This window comes from Molossus molossus, unplaced genomic scaffold, assembly GCF_014108415.1.
Source record: "Molossus molossus isolate mMolMol1 unplaced genomic scaffold, mMolMol1.p scaffold_m16_p_12, whole genome shotgun sequence".
Classification (NCBI taxonomy): domain Eukaryota; kingdom Metazoa; phylum Chordata; class Mammalia; order Chiroptera; family Molossidae; genus Molossus; species Molossus molossus.
This window is the reverse complement of record NW_023425347.1, coordinates 61995299-62015193: the sequence shown is the minus strand read 5'-3', so window position 1 is coordinate 62015193 and position 19895 is coordinate 61995299. Positions and strand designations below refer to the sequence as shown.

At 43.9% G+C, this 19895-nt stretch overlaps 1 protein-coding gene across 1 annotated transcript in view; it reads right to left on the bottom strand.

Moving 5' to 3' along the window:
* Positions 1-19895, bottom strand: part of FYB2 (FYN binding protein 2) — a 105826-nt gene that overhangs the window by 17831 nt on the left and 68100 nt on the right. Inside the window, exons 6-9 of the mRNA XM_036256792.1 lie at positions 17781-17815; positions 15180-15211; positions 11174-11270; positions 8276-8435 (exon numbers count right to left, since the gene is read on the bottom strand). Coding sequence (XP_036112685.1) covers positions 8276-8435; positions 11174-11270; positions 15180-15211; positions 17781-17815 — 324 coding nt within the window. The remainder of the gene's footprint in view (positions 1-8275; positions 8436-11173; positions 11271-15179; positions 15212-17780; positions 17816-19895) is intronic.

Here is a 19895-nt window from a genome sequence, read left to right as displayed (position 1 = left end):
GCTGTCGTAAATCCACTCTCACACCCCGCTGGCAATGGAGGCAAGAACGGGAGAAGGCAGATGACATATGCTCACACCGCTTTATGATCTTGGTCTGTACGATCCTTGGGCAAACCACCTCCCCTTGCAGAGCCTCGGCTCTGATTCTGAAGTTGAGACAATGGTTAATAAGACCCACTCTTCCGTGACTGTGGCAAGGATTAACGCATCGTATGAAGAGGGCTAGTTCCCTAGTGAACCAGCAGCTCCTCCCTCTTCTTTGATGGTTCTTCCTCTAATCCCTGACCTCAAGTGCCGAGGTCCTCCTGGTACATCCCTGGGGCTTCTCCCTGCACCTAACCCAGCTTATGCAGTGCTGGCCATTGTTTTGAAAGTAAAATTTCTTAGACAAGTTGATTAAATACAGGTTAACATTTAATACTCATTAATGTTGGAATCAACCAGAAGATGGTTTGCCAGGTGGGAAAATGTGGGGGGTTGTTTGCTAGTCTGGTGAATGCAGGTTCTGGTTTATCCCACAGAGCTTGTAATGTTGTCATAACCATAAAACTACCACCTTTTTATCAGTCGGCATAGGTTAATAGAGCACGGGTGATTCAGAACCGTTTTCAGACATGAACAATTAATCAGAAATAAGTGGTAATACATCTGCAAAATAAACAATAAGCAAATTGAGTTGTCAGTTAATTAAATGAACCAAGTGCCAAGACTTTATCCTCTGACAAGAAGTCAATTGGCACAAACTGTCTCATTGAAGGTCAGTTCCCAGAGGCACAAGGTTCTGCTGCTGCTTAAGGACTTATCAGTGAAATTCTCCAAAGCAAAACAAAGATGCTGAATACAGAGTTGCTTAATTTTTAGTCTGGGACATTTTTTTTTTCTTTCTTTTTTAATCCTTCCTTTTGGCAGCGGCAAATGTAAATATTTGTGACTTCATTTTAAAAGCACATACAACTCCCCAATTTATAGCTCTAACCTAGACATCGCTGATGAATTCTAGATACTCCATCTAGAGACACCATTTCCATTTGCTTGTCTCAGCGTATTACTTTCCAAACCAAACTCACGATTTCTCTCTGCAAATCTGCTCGGCCTGAAATCTGCCCCTACTCAGTAAAAAGGAGCAACTCCATCCTTTCAGTTGTTCAGGTCCAAACCCATGAGGACATCCTTGCCTCCTTTCTCTCTCATATCCCACTGCCAGTCTCCAGCTCAACTTTCACATCACATTCGGAATCCAAACAACTGGACTACGGTGCCCTCCTCGAAGCTACCATCACCTCTCAGCTAAATTACTGCAAAACACCCCTAACAGGTCCCCTGATTCATCCTACATTCTGTTTTCAAGACAGCAGCCAGGATGATTCTCTAAAATACAAGTAAGATCATCCCAACCTTGTGCTCAAAACCTTTCACTGGTTTTTAAAATCTCATTTAGTGTAAATGCCAAAGTTCTTGCAATGGCCTAGAAAAGACCCTACACTGCCTGCCCCTTGTTACCTCTGACCTTATCTCCAGCCACTCGCCTTCAGCCACTGCTCTGGTCACACTGGCCTCCGAGCTGTCCCACCAACACAGCTAGCAGGTTCCTGCCTCAGCAGGTTCCACTTCTTTGCCCCTCACCAGAACATTCTTCTTATACATATGGCTCCTTCCCTCATCAATTTAAGGTCCTCAAGTCATTCATGAGCACCTTAAACATGCAACTTCTAACACCTGCACCAGCCTCCCTAATTTTCTTTCCTTGCTTTATTTTTTCCTCCATCATATTTACTACCACTCCACACAGTGGCTATCTTATTGTTTATATATTTATTATCTGTCTCCTCTGATGGGAATGTGACTGCCATGCGGATGGGTGTTTTGCTCTGTTCTGTGTTGTACACAGCAGCCGGGACAGCGCCGGCACAGAAAAGGTACTAAATATTTTTTTAATAATGAATGCTTTCAATGCATGTATCTTCTAACAAGAGAGTTTTGTGTATTAAACTTATATTGTTTACTGATATTTTAAAATTTATATCTACTATCTTATACCTTTTTTCTTTATCCTCACCCGAGGACATTTTTGCATTTATCTTCAGATAGAGTGGGAGGGAGAGAGAGAGGAAGAGAGAGAGAGAAACATTGACATGAGAGAGACACATCGAGTGGCTGCCACCCACACGACCCCAAGTGGGGCCGGGATAAACTGCAACAAAGGTACATGCTCTTAGTGGGAACCGAACCCGGGACTCTTTGATCCACAGGCCGATGCTCTAACCGCTGAGCCAAACCAGCCAGGGCTATATACCTTTTATTTGTTCTATTTTTTTCCCTTATTTTCCTCTTTTCTTTATTCTGTTCTTTTTTTTTTTTTTGGAAGGTATGTGTGCTATGCCTATCTTTTAACAGTTACCCTACTATATTTTTAAATTTAATTAAAGTACAATATACTAGAAAGGGTAGAAATCATGAGCTCAACAAATTTCCCCAAACTGAATATATTCATATGCTAAGCAGAGAGATCAGGAAACACATCGGGGGAGAGGGACTGGGACGAGGGTGTCAGTGGGGAAAAAAGCAGAAACATCTGTAACAAAAATAAATTAATAAAAATTGTAAAAGAAAGAAAGAAAGAAAGAAAGAAAGAAAGAAAGAAAGAAAGAAAGAAAGAAAGAAAGAAAGAAAACATATCACTGCCAGTGTCCCGGAGCACCCTCTGGCCTCTCTTCCAGTCTCTATTCCCTCCCGCAAGGGAGCTACTCTTAATTTATAATATCCCAGGTAAATTCTGCATATTTGTAAACTTTGTCTAAAAGGAATCATTTAGAATGCCCTCTTTGGTGTATCACCTTTCATTCAACATTATGGTTGTGAGATTCATCTATATTGTTGGGTATAGTTGTAATTTGTGCATTTCTATAACTATTCTATTGTGTGAATATACTATAACTTATTTTCCATTCTACTTTTGATGCACACTTAGACAGTTTGCATTTTAAGGCTATTATGCACCAGTTCTCCTAAGAACATGTTGCTATGTCCTGGTAAACCGAAGTATGCATGTCTCTGGGCTGTAAGAATAGGCACGGAATTGCTAGGTCTTAGGATATGCCCATGTTGGGCTTTAACAGACACTGCTGAAGAGCGTCCAACGTGATTATCCCAGTGTGCAACCCCAGCAGTGGGGAAGAGTTCAGATTGTTCCATAACTTCACTAACACTTGATATATTTAGTGTTTTTTTTAATTTTTTTTTTATAATTTTAGCCATTTTGGTGGGCGTTTAGTGCTATTGCACTGCAGGTTCCCTCTGCCTCCCCTGGGACGCGAACAGCTTTACATAGTGCACCTGTCTTCTGGGTGACCTCTTTAGTGGGGTGCCTGTTCAAATATTTCCGAATTTCTCTAAGTTTCTTTTCTGATTGATTTCTATTTCATACATCGTGGACACAGGACATTTATAGAAGTGTAAAATATTTTCATTTTATATTTTATGAATTCAAGGGTGTTTATGGAACTCATATATATATTTTATATATGAGTCCTTTGAGTTAATCCTTTGTCCTAAATCAAATATCATCTACTCTGTACCATGCCTTTTACTCTGATTGTTTGTGTGTGTGTGTGTGTGTGTGTGTGTGTATGTGTGTGTGTGTGTGTGTGTACATATATATTTGTTGTTTATTCTCACTGAGGATATTTTTCCATTGATTGTTTTAGAGAGAGTGAAAGGAAGGGGAGGGAGGGAGAGAGAAACATTAATGTGAGAGAGACACATCTATTGCTTGTCTTCTGCATGACCCTGACCAGGGCTGGGGATCTAACCTGCAACCCAGGTACGTGCTCTTGACCAGGAATCGAGCCCATGACCTTCTGGTCTGCAGGCCAATGCTCTACTTTTTGAGCCAAACCAGCCAGGGCTAATTATTATATTTGATGACTATATCCTAGCTATTCCAACTCTTCTAAGGCTAAAGTGAATTAATATTGTTATTCTCAATCAAAAACCTTAGAAGGCTTCAACTTTAATTCCTTTCCCAATGTATGTGCTATTGATGTCAACATTGGCACTAATATTGTTTTATTTGGTTAATACTTTTGCTCAGCTTTTTTTTTTTTTTTTCCATCCAGAATTCTCTATGTGGAATTATTTTTCTTCTGTCTGAAGTAGATACTTTAGAATTTCCTTTAGAAAGTTTTGTTTGGTCACTAAAATATCTCAGTGTTTATTTGTATAAAAATACCTGATTTTTTCCCTTCATTTTGACAGGCATTTTCACTAATTATAAAATTTGGGGTAGCCATTTAAAATCTTTCAGCAGTACTGTATTCTAGTTACATACTCTTGCTTTTGAGAATTCAACAGTCATCTTCTGGTTTCTTTATAGGTGTTTGGCCTTTTCCCTTTGTCTGCTATTAAGGTATTTTAAGATATTCTCTTATTCTTCAGTTTCTCTAAGATATGACTAGATGTGGATTTCTTTTATTTTTCCTGCTTGAGAACTTTAGTGTTCATAGATCTGCAAACTGGTATCTTTCAACAATTCTGGAAATGATCAGACATTGTCTCTTTTATCTTTCATTATTTCCTCTTGCCCATACTTATTAGCGTCCCTTTATAAAACTCTGATTTGATTATTTTAAGATTCTTATTCTGTCCCCCATGACTCTTATCCTCTTTTTCATTGTTTTTCAATCATTTCCCCTGTGTAAAGAATTTTGGATAATTTCTCTAGAATTATTTTCTAGTTAACTGATTTCCTCTTCAACCATGTCTAATCTGGTGTGCAATTCATTCACTGCATTTCTATATTAACTTATGAATTATTTTTTATCTTCTTAAAATCTGTTTATTCTTTTATTTTAGAAACAATAAATATAGTTATCTTATGTCTTGTGTCTTATGATCCTAATATCTGTAATATCTTGCAGGTTGGTATCTGTTGTTCTGCTGGTTTTTACTCACTGAGACTCATTTCCTTGTGTGTTTAGTTTTTTGTTTTGTTTTTGTCTATGAACTGTTAATTTAAAAAAAATTATTTTGTGGGAATTACTTGAAAACTGGGGTAAAGATAGAATTTCATCACAGAGAATTTAAGTTTGCTTTTATCAATTGTCTGGGAGAGCTACCAAGCTGATACTACTTCGGATTCAATTGGGTTTCTTTTGGACCACACAGATAGTGTGGATTTGAACTGCAGGTGCACATGAGGATTAGCTCATGATAACTGGTTTATCATAAGGGTCAAAATGGGCAAATTTGCTCCTGCCCAATGGAGTTTATGTTTGCTAATTCTTTTTTTTCCAATCAAAGGAGCAATACTTTTATTCTATTTTATCAAAAGAGGCCTACTTGGCCCTGCCAGTGTGGCTCAGTGGATTAAATGTCATGCAACAGACTCAGAGGTCCCAGATTGATTCCGTCAGGGCACAAGCCCCAGTTGCTGGTTTGATCCACAGTAGGGGGTGTGCAGGAGACAGTCGATTGATGTTTCTCTCTCACAAGGATGTTTCTGTCTCTCTCTTCCTCTCTAAAAATATCAAAGCATATAAATTTTTTTTAAAAGGCCTACTTGATTAGGAGTATTAAAAAACGCATGTATTTTTCTTCTTAAACTTTTCTGTTTCATACCCACTCTCCTCAAATAAGCATTTTGTGCTACTGATCATAAGTATTGCAAAAACATATTCATAGGTCCAGCATCTCCCTTTGTGCTTTAGCAGTATGTATGGAGTACTCAGAATAATCTTCTTCAGCCTGTTTTCATCATGGCATAACCCCAGCTGCTCAGTGATGCTCCCTGACATTACATAATTGTACGAAAATGGCTTTCAGCCCATATTCAGGGCTCTCCTTTAATTCTTTTATCCACTTCAACTTATTTTCCTCTCTTCCACTGCCCCATTAATTAATGGATAATTAATTCTATCAATTTCTCATCTTATGCCATGATTTTGTAATTAATGCTACCTCTGTGCTTTCTCATTCACCTCATCAGAAATGTCTCCCCACCCCTATGTCTTTTTTTTTTTTTAATTAAAAATTCTTCTATTGTGGTAAGAACACATGAGAACTACCATCATAACAAATTTATAAGTACACAACACAGTAATGTTAACTATAGGCCCCATCTTGCTTATTCTTAAAGTGTGGATGTAATCCTTTGGGGTCCCAACTTTATACAGGAGTCTCCTATTATAAACTCACTCTGGGCAGGCCCGGGGATATAGCCCTGTAGTCTGCTTGCCACGCAGTCAAAATAGGAGCGCAGGGGATTCTGAGCTCAGTGAAACCCTCAGGGCAAAAGTAGCTTTGGGCTCATTCACTTCCCAGGGTTCCTGGCTACTACGGGTGCTATGTAGATGCTTTCTTTTTGTAGCAGTTCTATGATACTTCCCTAATTTTTTTTCAAAAAATTTATTCTTCACTTGTTTCCATCAGTATAATTAGACTCTCTCATCTACTGTATTGTCAGAAGGTAACGTCTGATTTATTTATTCTTTCACTCCCTCACTCATCAGAGTTCTGTGGGGCAGCATGAGTGTGCCAGGGTACAGAGACACGGGAAAACACCAGATGGTCTCTGATCTCAAGATGCTCACAGTATGGCATGGGAGACACATGTACACGAGGAATTATAATGTCAGGCATGCTATGGTTTTCTAGAAATGAAAATAAATGAAGAGAACAGGTATTTAGCATAGGAACCAGACACTTTATATGCAGTGACAAACAGCACGGGAAATAAGTAGAAGCATTCTCATTTGCACAGGAAAGTAAAATTTCCAAGGTCACAGGATTCGTATATAGTGGTCCTGGGTCCCAGAAATGCTCAACCCTAAAGCCTAACATGGACACGTGGTCATTTAGTCAAGTGTCTTGGAAACAGGTGTGGGGAATTGTGGTCCCTGGAGAGTGGCAAAGAGGAGGATGGACTGAGGTAAGTGAGGCCGCAGAGGTGACTTTTGAAATAGATCTGCAAGGGTAAATGGGACATCAGCGGGTAGAGAATGAGTAGAAAGGCATTTCAGACAGAGGACACAGATCAAGCAAAATTACAGGAGCATTAAAGCACATGCCATAGTCAGTGAGCTGAGAGTAGAGCATCGGGTATGCAGGGAAGGCGTGTGGCGGGGACGAGCCAGCTAGCCTGGGGGATCTGGAGTCCATCTATGATCACTACAAATCCATTCTTCTTGTAGCTCTGACCCTCACATTTGATGGAATGTCAGTGCTTTGCTATGGCTCACTGGGCTGGAGTGAACATCTCTTTTCTTGTCTACCCAGTGTCTACTTTTTCTTTTTCTTTTCTGATAATAGCTCTCTTATTTTCCTTGGGAAATCTTTCAATCTGGTGTTACGTAGTTTTGCTATATAACAGGGGTGAGTTTATGACCCAGGCTGGGTCAACTGGAGCATCGTATCCCCCATTTATAAAGACTGGCTCAGGGACGACATGTGGCCCAAGCAGAACCAGTAGGGCTCAGACCTGGGCCTTGTCTTATAACTGTTGAGACTATAACAATTTCTAGTTTTCCTCTGGGGTCCCTAAGAGAATAGGGGTCTGAGCCTGTCACCTCAAGATGCCTCCACAAGGGTAGAATTCATCTAAAAACGGAGTGACCCAGAGGGGAGCAGAGGCAGGAGCAGAGCAAGTAACACTGAGTCCTCATAATGTTGCTGGTGTCCCTGGGTCCCGCCATGCCCAGACTCTCCGGCTAGGCAAGTGCCTTTTCTTTATTTTGCTTATGACAGTATGATTTGGTCACTGTTACTTGCAATCAAGTGTCTTGACTGACATAAAGGTAAAATTTAACCTAAATAAAGTCAAGTGATGATAATCCTACTATATCATCAGTGTGTTCGTTACCTGGGCCTACAAAACAAAAACAAAAACAAAGACAAAAACCCAATAGGATCTGGTAGATTAAAGAGAAGGGAGAACTATTTGCTGAATCCCTATTATGTGACATACCTTCCAATTGAGTCTTCACAACACGCCTGTAGGCCCATCTCATGATCCCTATTTATAAGTAATGAAATCAAGCTGCAGGAATATGAAGTTACTTACCACGTGGCTAATAAGTATCAGACTCTGGATCAAACTCAGGTCTTCTGCTTCTAGAACCAGTGTTCTCTCTGCTATTGCTCAGCTGCCTCACTAGGGCAAGTTATTTGGTACATAATAGACGTTTAATAAATATTTATAAAATAAGTTAAGATCTTGGCAATGCACGGCTGTAAAATAACTTCATAATGGTCAAAAGAACCAGGAAGAAACACAACTTACATTGACCTTGGAAGTGCCTGGTCAGCTTTGGGTCCTTGAGGCAGGTCTTCGTCTGGATCCTGTCAATCACAGCATCCGGTTTTCTGGGTGGTGTCCTCTCCACATGTCTGTGGACTTTGGTCATTGGGACTTTTCCAGGTGTCCCTTCGTAGGAACCCACCTAAACACATGAAACAGGGAGTGGACTGCAGGGCTTTGACTCACCTGTTTAGTTCATTGCTCAGTCGGGCTGTTCTTTATTCATTCCTCACAAACAGCACTGATTTATTATTTCATTTAACGCTGCCTTATTAGACTCTAAGTTTCATGAGGACTCATACTGCATCTTTTGTTCACCTCTGCGTGGCCAGTGAAGGCTGGGTGTAGAGGGTCAGCAGGAGGCGATCAGGATAGAATGGAACACCGGCTCTCGGGCAGGCTCTTTATACACTAAACTTCACTTCATCTTCATGACACCCCATTAGGGAAATATCCTTAGTCCTCTGGATAAAGAGTTTAGAAGGTTAAATGACTGGCCTCTGTCACACAGCTAGTAATATGCCAAGGCAGGACGTGACCTCAGACCCCTGTGCGCTTGACCACTACGGGATGCTTGATTCCTTGTGCCTGACATTCCCTCTTTCCATCCACCACTCTTTGTTCCTCTGCAACTTTTCCCAGTGTTTCTTAAACACTTACTGGAGGTGGGACATGCTAAGCTCTGGAGATAGAGAGATGCAATGAACACGGGGGCTTATATGAATGGAGACAACCCTTGCAAATAATTAAGGTGTAATGTGGTGGGTTTTACAACGGTACTGCTCACGGAGAGGGGAACAGGGAGGAGGAGAAGGAGGCTGAATCTCTTGGCTAAGAGACTGGGTTGGGGAAGATGTCAAAGGCAGGTTTTATTAAATTGTGTTTTAAAATGTAAGTAAGAGATTGATGAGGGGTTAAAGAAATACCTGGCAGATAAATGAGCCTGGGCAGAGGCATGGGGTATTTGAAGTGTTGGTGTCCTCATGGGTGTAGAATAGAGACTACTGACGAGGGAAGTGTTGAAGGTCCAGGGGGGCAGGACAGGGGAGGAAGAACTGGAAATGAGACCAGAAAGACAAGATGGAATGGGGCTGAGCAGTGAAGGGTCTTGCATCCGAGGCACAGAGTGTGGGCTCTATCTCCTAGCTACAGGGAGCCAGGCTGGAATGAAACCTGCTCCGATTCATTCCAGAATGACCTGGATAGATGGACAGGCAGAGACACTGGAGACAGAAAAGAATCAGGACATTTCTGGCTATCTAAGTGTTTTCCAGTGATCAGAGGACACGGGAGAGGGGATCCCCGTCCTTCTGGGCACAAGTGGACATAAGGGTCAACTACGACAATACATTTGAAAGTCCTTGGGAAAAGCTAAAGTAATCAGTAGACACGAGGCATGGAGTTTGTGGAGGTCCTGGTGGGATCTAAGCAAACTAAGAGGAGAGTAAGAGGAAGGGCATTCTCTTTAGCCACACAGCTGAGAATGAGTGTTTTAAATGGGAAAGTGACAAGAAAGGAATGAAGGCAATGTTTTGTACAAGGATGGTGCCTGCCTTCCTGCAGTGTAGCCCATAATAAAGCATTGCGTAGATTCTCACAGGGCCCTCCTTGGGACTGTCCCCTAGAGTCCGTTTGAATCACAGTGAGTTATGCAACTACTGTCTTACAATGTGCATTTGACCCCAAAGAGCACAGCCCAGCTAAATCACCCTCCGTATTTGTCCAACACATTCCAAATAACTTCTAACGATATCCAAAACTCAAATCCATCCTGTGAAAGTAGGACTCTGTCCCTTGGGTGGTAGCCTGATCCCATACCTAGTTCTTGTCCTAGGCTGGCGCTGAAAAGGAACACGTCCTGCTGTAGCTCTTGCGTGGTCAATCCCCCTTCCTCATGCTCCTCTATGCCTTTCTCCTCTGCTCCTGATTAGCCCCTTCCTGACCTCTGGCCTCATCACTCATTTATGGCCTTGCCCCTGCCCTCTGACCTTGACACGCGAGGCTCCTTCCCTGGCTCTGGTGCCTGTCTTTCATAATTGGTGACTCACTTCTCGGAATTATGCTGCTCTGTGATACCCTGTAAATACCTAACCTGGTCCAGCCTGGCCCTGGGTCCAACACACCAGTTTAAGCTAGCACCACCAACACGTACCTTGATTTCCCCAGTCCCTGCAGTGAAACGGGAACAATTTGATATTATAAGGTATCTACACAGGTAGACATTATACAGGTATCTAGAAGGTTTTAAGCACTGGTAGTAGCCCTGGTAGAATCTACTGTTTAAGCTTCCAGTCACTTTGGAGGGAACAGTTCAACTGGATATCAATACACACACATATACAGTATTTACTATCAATAAATAATATCAAATAATCAATCAATTAATTAATAGGCAACAATAATACATTTTGTTTTTATGGTAGCTTATGCCTTACAAGGCACTTCATGTACATTATTTCCTTTTATCATCATGATTGAGGACAGGAATGGGCTGGTACTTGGGTGGGATTATTTTCTCATTTTACAGATGAGTTGACGGAGCTGAGACAAAGTCAGTCGTCTGAGCAGGGCTTCAGAGCACAGAACCTTCCCTCCAGACTCCTGCAAGTGCGGGGCCGGCACTGAACGTCTCTTTGTATCTGCCCACTGGGTGACTTGCTGACCTCACCCTGGTCCCGGCCCTGCCTCGTGCTACGGCCTGGGAGACCTGAGGCTACCGCTCTGCGTATCGACAGGTTCACATCTTCGGTGAGATGTGAACCTGACACAACCCACCGCGGATTCTGACTTTGTCTCTCTGAGAGCTGCATGTCTCCCCTCTAAAAGTCACCCCATGAACGGATCCCGTTACACGCTGGACTGGACCTAGAATGCGGATACCTTGAAAGGATGGTCTGCATGTAGATCCTTTTCTGTTTTTTGAAGTTCCAGTTCACGTGGCTCTCTGTTCTTCATTTTTTTATCTTCATATTTAGGGCTGCGATGTGAAGGAAAGAGTGAAGTTTAGAGTGTCGGGATGACAGTGTAGCACTTAATCCTAAAGGACATGAATGGGGATAATGAATTCAAACAGACGTGAATCCCTCTTCATCTGTTTTTATTTATTTATTTTATTTTATTTTATTTTATTTTTTTATCCTCACCCGAGGATATTTTTCCATTTTTTGTTCAGATAGAGCGGGAGGGAGAGAGAGGAACAGAGAGAGAGAGAAACATTGACGTGAAGGGACACATTGAGTGGCTGCCACCCGCACGACCAACCAGGGCCGGGGACAAACTGCAACCGAGGTACATGCCCTTAGCGGGAACCGAACCCGGGTCTCTCCGGACCGCAGGCCGACGCTCTAACCACTGAGCCAAACTGGCCAGGGCTCTTCATCTGTTTTTAAAGATGAGGGGGACCAAGGTCAACCATAAACAGTTTCTCTGAGTTTCTGCCTGTCCCAGTTAACGCCAGAGTGAATTCCTGCTCGAAGTCCCCTATAACTCCTCATTGCCTGTAGGCTGGAACTTAAGTCCCACGTGATCTGTCCCCTGCTCTTCTCCACCACAGCCCCCTGCTCCCTCCCGGCACTTTGGCCCGGCAGAGGAGCGAGGAGGGAGGGGCGGGGGGGAGAGCAGTGAGGAGCAGCACCCAGGGCACGGTGCTGGGGAGCAGCAGCGTCCATGTGAGAAGCTCCGGCTCCAGCACTGCCGTGGACTCGATAGTTCTACAACCACGTTTGATGGAGGCAGAGGAAGAGCCCTCCAGTTCAAGAAGAGGCAGGCATGAAGGAGGGAGAAACACCAGGAAAGGGGGCTATTCTATAAGACAACGGGAAGCATTTTAAGGCATTTATTGATAAATCTAATTACTGAGCATGCATGTCCACCAAGAAGGCCATTTATTGGTTTTCTACGATGAACGCGGGGCTGTGACGTGAGGGCTGAATTCCAATCCCTGCTGTCCCTCTTTCGAAACGTCTGAGATGAACCTTCCTAGAAAGCAAACCTCATCTATACGTGGAAGGTCACAACGCTAATTGCCATGAGAATGAGGAGCTATGAAAATGTGGAAAGCCTTGCATTGTCTATGGTAGGTCACGGACCCTTAATAACTGTGTGTCCTCTTCTTCATCAAAGCACTTCTTCTCTTGTTCCCATCATGACTGCTGCTGTTTTCTCTAAAGCATGTACCTGCTTGTTGATGTACATGTCCTCTGCAGTCCGTCTTCCTATCCCCCGGACCAGGCCAGGACTGTCCACGCAGCTGGACCTCCATAAATAACTCTCAAGTTGGATTTAATACCGTGACGTACAGGACTGATCTTATGGAGGAGAGGACACAGAATCCCTGTTTTGAAACTCTTTCGTGGGGCTCCCTGACCTATAGCATAATGTCTAAATTTGTGCCATCCAATACAGGGGCCCTGGTCCACCTGTGGCTGTTAAACACCTGAAACGTGTCTCATCCAAATTGAGCTGTAAGTGCAGAATACACTGGGAGTGTGAAGACCTAGTATGCAGAAAAGAATACAAATACCTCTTTAATAGTTTTTATAATGATTACATGTTGAAATTATAATATTTTGAATATACTGGGTAAATAAAATATATTATTAAAATTAATTTAAACTTTGTCACCTTTTAAAATATGGCTAGTAGAATAAATTTAAATGAGTTGTGGCTTGCATATATTTCAATTAGATAGGGCCAGTCTAAAGCAGCAATTTTCAACCTTTTCCATCTCATAGCACACATAGACTTTACTAAAATTCTGTGACACACCAAAAAATGGATTATATTTTTTGCCAACCTGATCAAAAAATAAAAATAAAAGAGGTATAATTTTGATTCGTTCACACTGGACAGCTATATAGTGTTAGCTGTTGTCTTTTTTTTTTTTTATCCTCACCTGAGGAAATTTTTTTTTCATTTTTTGTTCAGATAGAGTGGGAGGGAGAGAGAGAGAGAGAAACATCGATGTGAAAGGGACACATCAAGTGGCTGCCACCCGCACGACCTAACCAGGGCTGGGGACAAACTGCAACCCAGGTATGTGCCCTTAGCCAGAACCAAACCCGGGTCTCTCTGGACCACAGGCCGATGCTCTAACCATTGAGCCAAACTGGCCAGGGAAGCTTTGTCTTTTTTGTGACAATCAGGGGTGGGGAACATCCAGCCCGCAGGCCACATAAGGCCCACGAAATCAATACCAGCTGACACCACACGCCTCAGCAAATCAGTCTGACCAAATACCGCAGGCTAATTTTTAAGTTGATAATTTTGTGTGGCCCGAGAATAATGTTATAAATATCCAAATGGCCCTTGGCAGAAAAATGGTTCCCGAACCCTGACAGGGAGAAGAGGTCCGTGCCCTGAATTGTCAGTGTTGCATATTTCAGACATTCTTGCGGCGCACCGGCTGCAATCGGCTGGTCTAAATAGCGGTCAGGAGCTCAGGCCCCCGGGTCCGGCCCTCGCTGTCCCCTAGCTTTGTTCCTGCCGCACGCGACGCTCAAGCACGAACAAACTGCGAGTGGGCTCCTGTCCCGCCTCCCTGTCCAACGCTCTGCCTCACACCTTCCTCGTGCCCGGGACCCACACTCCGCCACTTCCACCGGCCAGGTCCCACCTGTTGCTCAAGATTCAGCCTTGCTGTCACTCTTCAAGGAAACATGCCTGGAGCCTCGCCTCTGTGCGTTACAACTTCTGTAGCAGTGACAGTGTTATACAGTCATTCCCTATTTCCGTGGTCACTATCCCCTCCAAGTAACCCCACCCCAACCGCCCGCCTTCACTCCCATCTGGAACAAAGGCGAGATTACGTATTCTATTCATTTTTGCACCTTGGGAGTGAGCAGTGTCTGAACAGAGTAAAAGCTCAATAAACGAGCTGAATCATTGCCCATTTGCCATGTGCCTGCCATGCGTCCCCACTGTGCTAGGTGCTAAAGGGGGTCGTGGGGCTCGTGAACCGAGTCAGGCAGGAGCTCATGGAGAGGCACAGAGGGAGCCCACCCAGCTGAAGCAAGGTTCTCCCCATAACCCAGCACCTGTGCTTCTGACCTCAGCCAAGAAATGTTGATACTTGCTCCTCCCGAGCTCACCAACCACGTTTATTCGAATGCAGTAAAAATCACTCCAGGGGGGAGTGACTCTGAAGAGGCAGGTGAGACCACCGCTCCCGGCCAGCGCCCCGCGCTGGGCCAGAGAGAGCCGTGAGCGGTGCCAGGAATACCAAGAACAAGGAAACATGGGCCCTGCCCACGAGGAACTGACAGACTAGGGTGAGCAGGAGGGCGAGAACGAACAGGCATGCCCGCAAACAGTGCACGGTGACCTTAGTGCAAACACGTGCACCTCACAGCGGAACCGCACAGAAGGGACTGCTCACCTCTCCCGGAGGAGGGGAATCGAGAAAGGCTTCTTGAGGGAGGGGCATTTGATGGTCAGGAGGAGTCTGCCAGATGATTAAGTTGGGGTGAGTTAATTAAACAGGCAAAGGCAGAGACTCGAGGCAACACGGTGCCTTTGGGAAATGTTAAAGGCTTGGGGATTCCCGTGATTGTTACATGCCTGTTGGATCGTGTGACACTTCCTCTGATCCAGGAGTCCCTGGGGGTAGCGGCTAGACTTCCGTCACTGCTACAGTCCCAGTGGCTCACAAGTGACTCACACATGCTGGGGGCTCGGTAAGTGTTAGCTGAGTGAGAGCAGCCTGGGCTGGAGCAAGGTGAGAGGGAATGGATTCCCGAGCACCTTCTTGCACCAGGTACCTTGCCGGGCCCAGGGTGCTGACCCAGGTCAGGCACTGGATCCCAGCGGCCCCGTCGGGGAACCGTAGCTCTGCCGTCAGAGGGGCAGTGACTGGACGAACCCTGCTGCTTCTGAAGATAAAACTCACCTAAGTTCTTGGTGGAGACAACTCTTCCAAGGCTGAAAAGAAAGAGGAAAATGGTCATTTTCACACACCGACCCTCTCTGTTTGGTTACAGACCATTAGAGACCAAAAAGGTGAGGTGGGCGAGACCTCAGTCCCAGCAAATGTAGACACTTACAATGGAAAATTTCACCAACTGTTGCCAGTGGAGCTGAAGGTCCATCCGCAAAGAAAACAAGCATTTCTGAATTGCAGTGTGTGCCAGAAGGAACGTATGATTTCACTTAGAAAAACAAACAGTTTTCTGCATACCTTTCCAGGAAAGCATCTGTAGCCTAGAACACTTTTAAGTCATGGGAGGAAGTATGAATTGGTGAGATTTGAGCAATCCAGTATTTCAGTGGCCACACTGGCAAGTGTGCAGGTCGTGCTGGGAATTCTCCCTTACTGATCATGCACCTGTGATAAAAGGTCAGCTCCATTAAAAGTGTGTCCCAGTGATGACAACATAGCCACTCGGCATTTGGAATCCGGCCACGATCCTGAAGGAAACAGACTACCCAGCATCCAACATGCTGCCACACAGTCCAGGCCTCGCAGCTCAGACGCTCTCCCTTCAGGAGCTCCCACAGCCTTCATTCGGGGACCGCTGGTCTTTATTTGCTGTACATTCCAGCAACTCGAAAGGCAGCCTTGGAAGAAGCTGCCCGCCGGCCCTCGTCTCGCTCTGCACGACATCATCTACAGGCGATGGAGCCCTCTCAGCTCAGTGGAAGCAGTGAGCCTGCTCACTGTGAGGCTGAAGTGCTGCCGTGTAGGTACCAGTGCCTGGCACACCACCGACCTGGTACACACACGCCTGAGCACGCGAGACTCACCGATACACACGGAGATATTGAGTAGAAAGAAATGACGACTGTCAGAAAACAATGACAGCAGACCGGTGGTGAAGGCAACCAGAGCTGAGCACCCACAGGGGCCCAGGAGCATCTCCTAAAGAACGTGGACTGTGCCCGCTCAGCCCCCTGAGATACAGTCGTCAAGAAAGGGTGACATCCGTCTCCAGCCACCAGAGATGAACATAAAACATGACTGAAGGCTAAAAGATTTAATAAAAAATAAAAATACTTTCATGCTGTTTTGTTTTACATGGGATAAAATGTGGTCCTTTGGGGAGTTCACTTGCCATAGAATGTTTCTGTGCTCGTTAATAGGAATAATAATCATGTAGAGTTTTCTAGCTATCAAGCACATCCACAAATGAGCCATCCTTTCCAGTAAGCATAAGAAAACTGGAGCAGAAAGATCAAGGATCTAGAGCAGCGGTTCTCAACCTTCCTGATGCCGCGACCCTTCAATACAGCTCCTCATGTTGTGTGTGGGCGTATCTGCATGTGGGCGGACCCGCCTGGAGACGGATAGAGGAGCAGTGTCTCGGTTCCTAAGACCATCGGAAATACGTGTTTTCTGATGGTATTAGGTGATCCCTGTGAAAGGGTCGTTCGACCCCCAAAGGAGTGGCGACCCAAGGTTGAGAACCGCTGATCTAGACTAACGGTACCCAGTGAAAAAAGACTAGAACCTTGACGGACCCAGTCACAGCACTAGGTGAGTGCCCACTGTGTGCCAGGCCGTCTTGGGTGCTTACCTCCTTTGTCTGACTTAGTTCTTTCAGCAGTTCAGTGACACAAGTATTGGTCCCCTTCTGTACTGAGCATCTACTACCGCAGGACACATGCTTCCCGCCCTTGTGGAGAACACACCATTTTACAGAAGACACATGGAAGCTCAGAGAGGTAAAACGCACGGACCAGGTGCCGGGCACTTCCTGTTAAACTATTTACCTTGCACTGGCTGGTGTGGCTCAGTGGTTGAGCGTCGACCCTTGCACCAAGAGGTCGCCGGTTCGATTCCCGGTCAGGAGACATGCACAAGTTGTGGGCGCGATCCCCAGTGGAGGGCATGCCGGAGGCGGCCAATTGATGTTCTCTCTCATTGATGTTTTCTTCTCTTTCTCCCTCTTCCTTTCTCTCTCTCTAAAATCAATAAAGGAAAAAAATAAAATAAAAAATAAACTATTTACCTTGTATTCATTTTCACAGTGGCCCCAGCCATGGGTATTTCTGTTATCTCTATTTTGCAGGTGAGGAGATGGAGGTTTAAGGTTACACAGCCAGCAGCTGGACTGAGGCCAGTGATTCTGCTTGGGCGCTAACAAGGTGCTACACTGCCTCCAAGGAGTCCCCTAGCACCATGCCTACCAGGAGCCCAGAGAATGTGCCTTCAAGGTTTGGTCACTCGCGAAAGCACGGGACAGACAAATGCGTCTTGTACCAAAGAACTCTTCCCCCTGAAGAAACAGTTAGGAAAAGCCAGTGGGTGCTGGCCGCCGTGGATAAGGGTGGGGGCAAGTTAGGATCAGCTTTTCCCATTCCGTCACACGTTTTCTGTGTCTGATGTTACCGGGCTCAGGCTTCAGAATCTCATCAGCTGGAGCTGGGGCCTCAGAAACCAGAGGAAAACCGAAAACAAACGCCTTTTCTCCCTCCTAAGAGAAACTGCTTTGGAACCACCTCTGTGCACTTGTTTTAGCTAGAAAGTTGTGAAGAAGAGAGGGAACAATACCTTTTGGACTTCTTCAATTCCAACTTCATAAGTTGCTAAAATAAACACGAAAAAAATTATCTCAAGGCAGTTTCTTACAGTATCAGTTTCTTATATTACCCAGTATTAAACACATTATGACAGATTGCAGAGTCCCGTTCCCTGGATCTTCACGACATCGATCTATGTGAGGCTCTGTCTAGGTGGTTTGGGCAAGTCTCAGGTCACTGATCACAGTTTTGATTTCTGTGGGGATTTCCAGGATGGAATGTAAAGTCAATGAAAACATTTTAAAGAATTTTGAGTTTCCTGTTTGGGTAAATAACATTCCTGCTCCACGATTAAGAGAAGTCTCTGAAATGGAGCGGTAGCACTCAGAAGGCAAACTGGGAAGGAAGAGGAAAGGAAAATGGCCAGAGAATCTCTAAATCCCACTTCAACAACATGAATGCCATAGCATGTCCACCGGAGCCTGTTCCCCTTAGCACCACTTGTAACGAGGAGACCGACCACCAACTCAGGCTTGAATACCTGTTGATTTTTTTTCAGTTCTATAGATTTTATTCAATGACATGATGCCAACCTAAGAAACATAAGTAGTGACAAGAATCTGGGTTCAAAGCCCAAACCTGTGGGGTTGCAGACAGATTACTTCATTTCTTTGAGCCTCAGCTTACTCATCATTGAAACGGGGTCAGTTGGTACCCACCTTACAGAGATAATGGGGAGATTAAAGGAGGTTATGTAGGAAGTGTAACATAGCAGATCACCATTGTATAGAAATTGATGCGTTTTTTTTTTTTTTTTTTTACCAACTTGGCTTTTCTTTGCTTAAAAGTTATCTATAAAAGTTTCCCTCTACTGTGGTGTTTGCAGGGGTGCAGGAGAATGGGTGGAGGTGGTAGAAGGCACAGAGGGAATAACAGGTGATGGAACAAATAAAATTAAAGAAAAAAAAATAAAACGCTGAAAATAAAGTTGTCCCCTACTGTTAATGAATACATGCACATCGTAAGGAGGACCTCCCTCCTCTCCCTAATCCCCACCCTCCATTTCTTTTCTCTCTCTTTCCGCTAAACTCCTGAAGCTCTAGTTTAGAAAACTGACCAAATGACATGTTGCATTCCTCAGTCATTATTATTCTAAATATACGACCCATCATTAAAGTAAAGGAAACCCTAGGTTTTCCTTAGGGGCTACCCACATGTGATTGTTGACACACAGACCTAAAGTTCTGTGTGGATGATTAATAATATGTAGGTCAACTTGGGTAATTGTACACTGTTATTTCCACTGGTTTTTAAAATCAAAACATTCTGCTGCTATTACTTGCTTTAAAAACTTTGTTTAGGTCTTAATATATTTAAAATTACCGCTTATGATGAGGATGGCCTCATCCATTCAAAGTATAGATATTTTTCCCAATTTAAAAAATGATTATCTCTTTCTTCCTCCAATTTATTTACCATATATATTTATTTAAATAATTAACAAATCATGATCTCGTTGCTTCTCCTTGCCACTGGGTGGGGGTGATATTATTATTCTTAGAATTGGGGCTCAGAGACACCTTACTTGACGAAGCTAGTAAATAAGATAATACATGTAGTTAATAATACGTTGATAACTCAATGCTGCTTTTTTTTTTTTTTTTTTAACAAAGTGGAAGTTCTCCAATGGTAAGTTTTGCCATCTAAATGACACACTACATAGATGGATTTAATAGCTGTTTACAGAGAATTACACCCCCAAACTGCAGAATACACTTCTTAAGTGGACACAGGACATTCTCAAAGATAGACCACATGTTAGGACACAGACTAAGTCTCTACAAGTTAAAGAAGATAGAAATCATATCAAGCATCTTCTCAGATCATAATGGCATGAAACTAGAAATCATTTACAATAAAAACACTCAAATGCATGGAGGCTAAATAGCATGTTATTAAACAACAATGGGTTACCAGGGAGATTAAGGAAGAAATAAAAACTTCCTGGAAATCAGAGAAAATGAACATAAAAAAATACAAAATATATGGGATGAAGCAAAAGCAGTCCTGAGAGGGAAGTTCATAGCATTACAGGCCTACCTCAAGAAGCAAGAAAAATTTCTAATAGCCTATCTAACCCTACAAA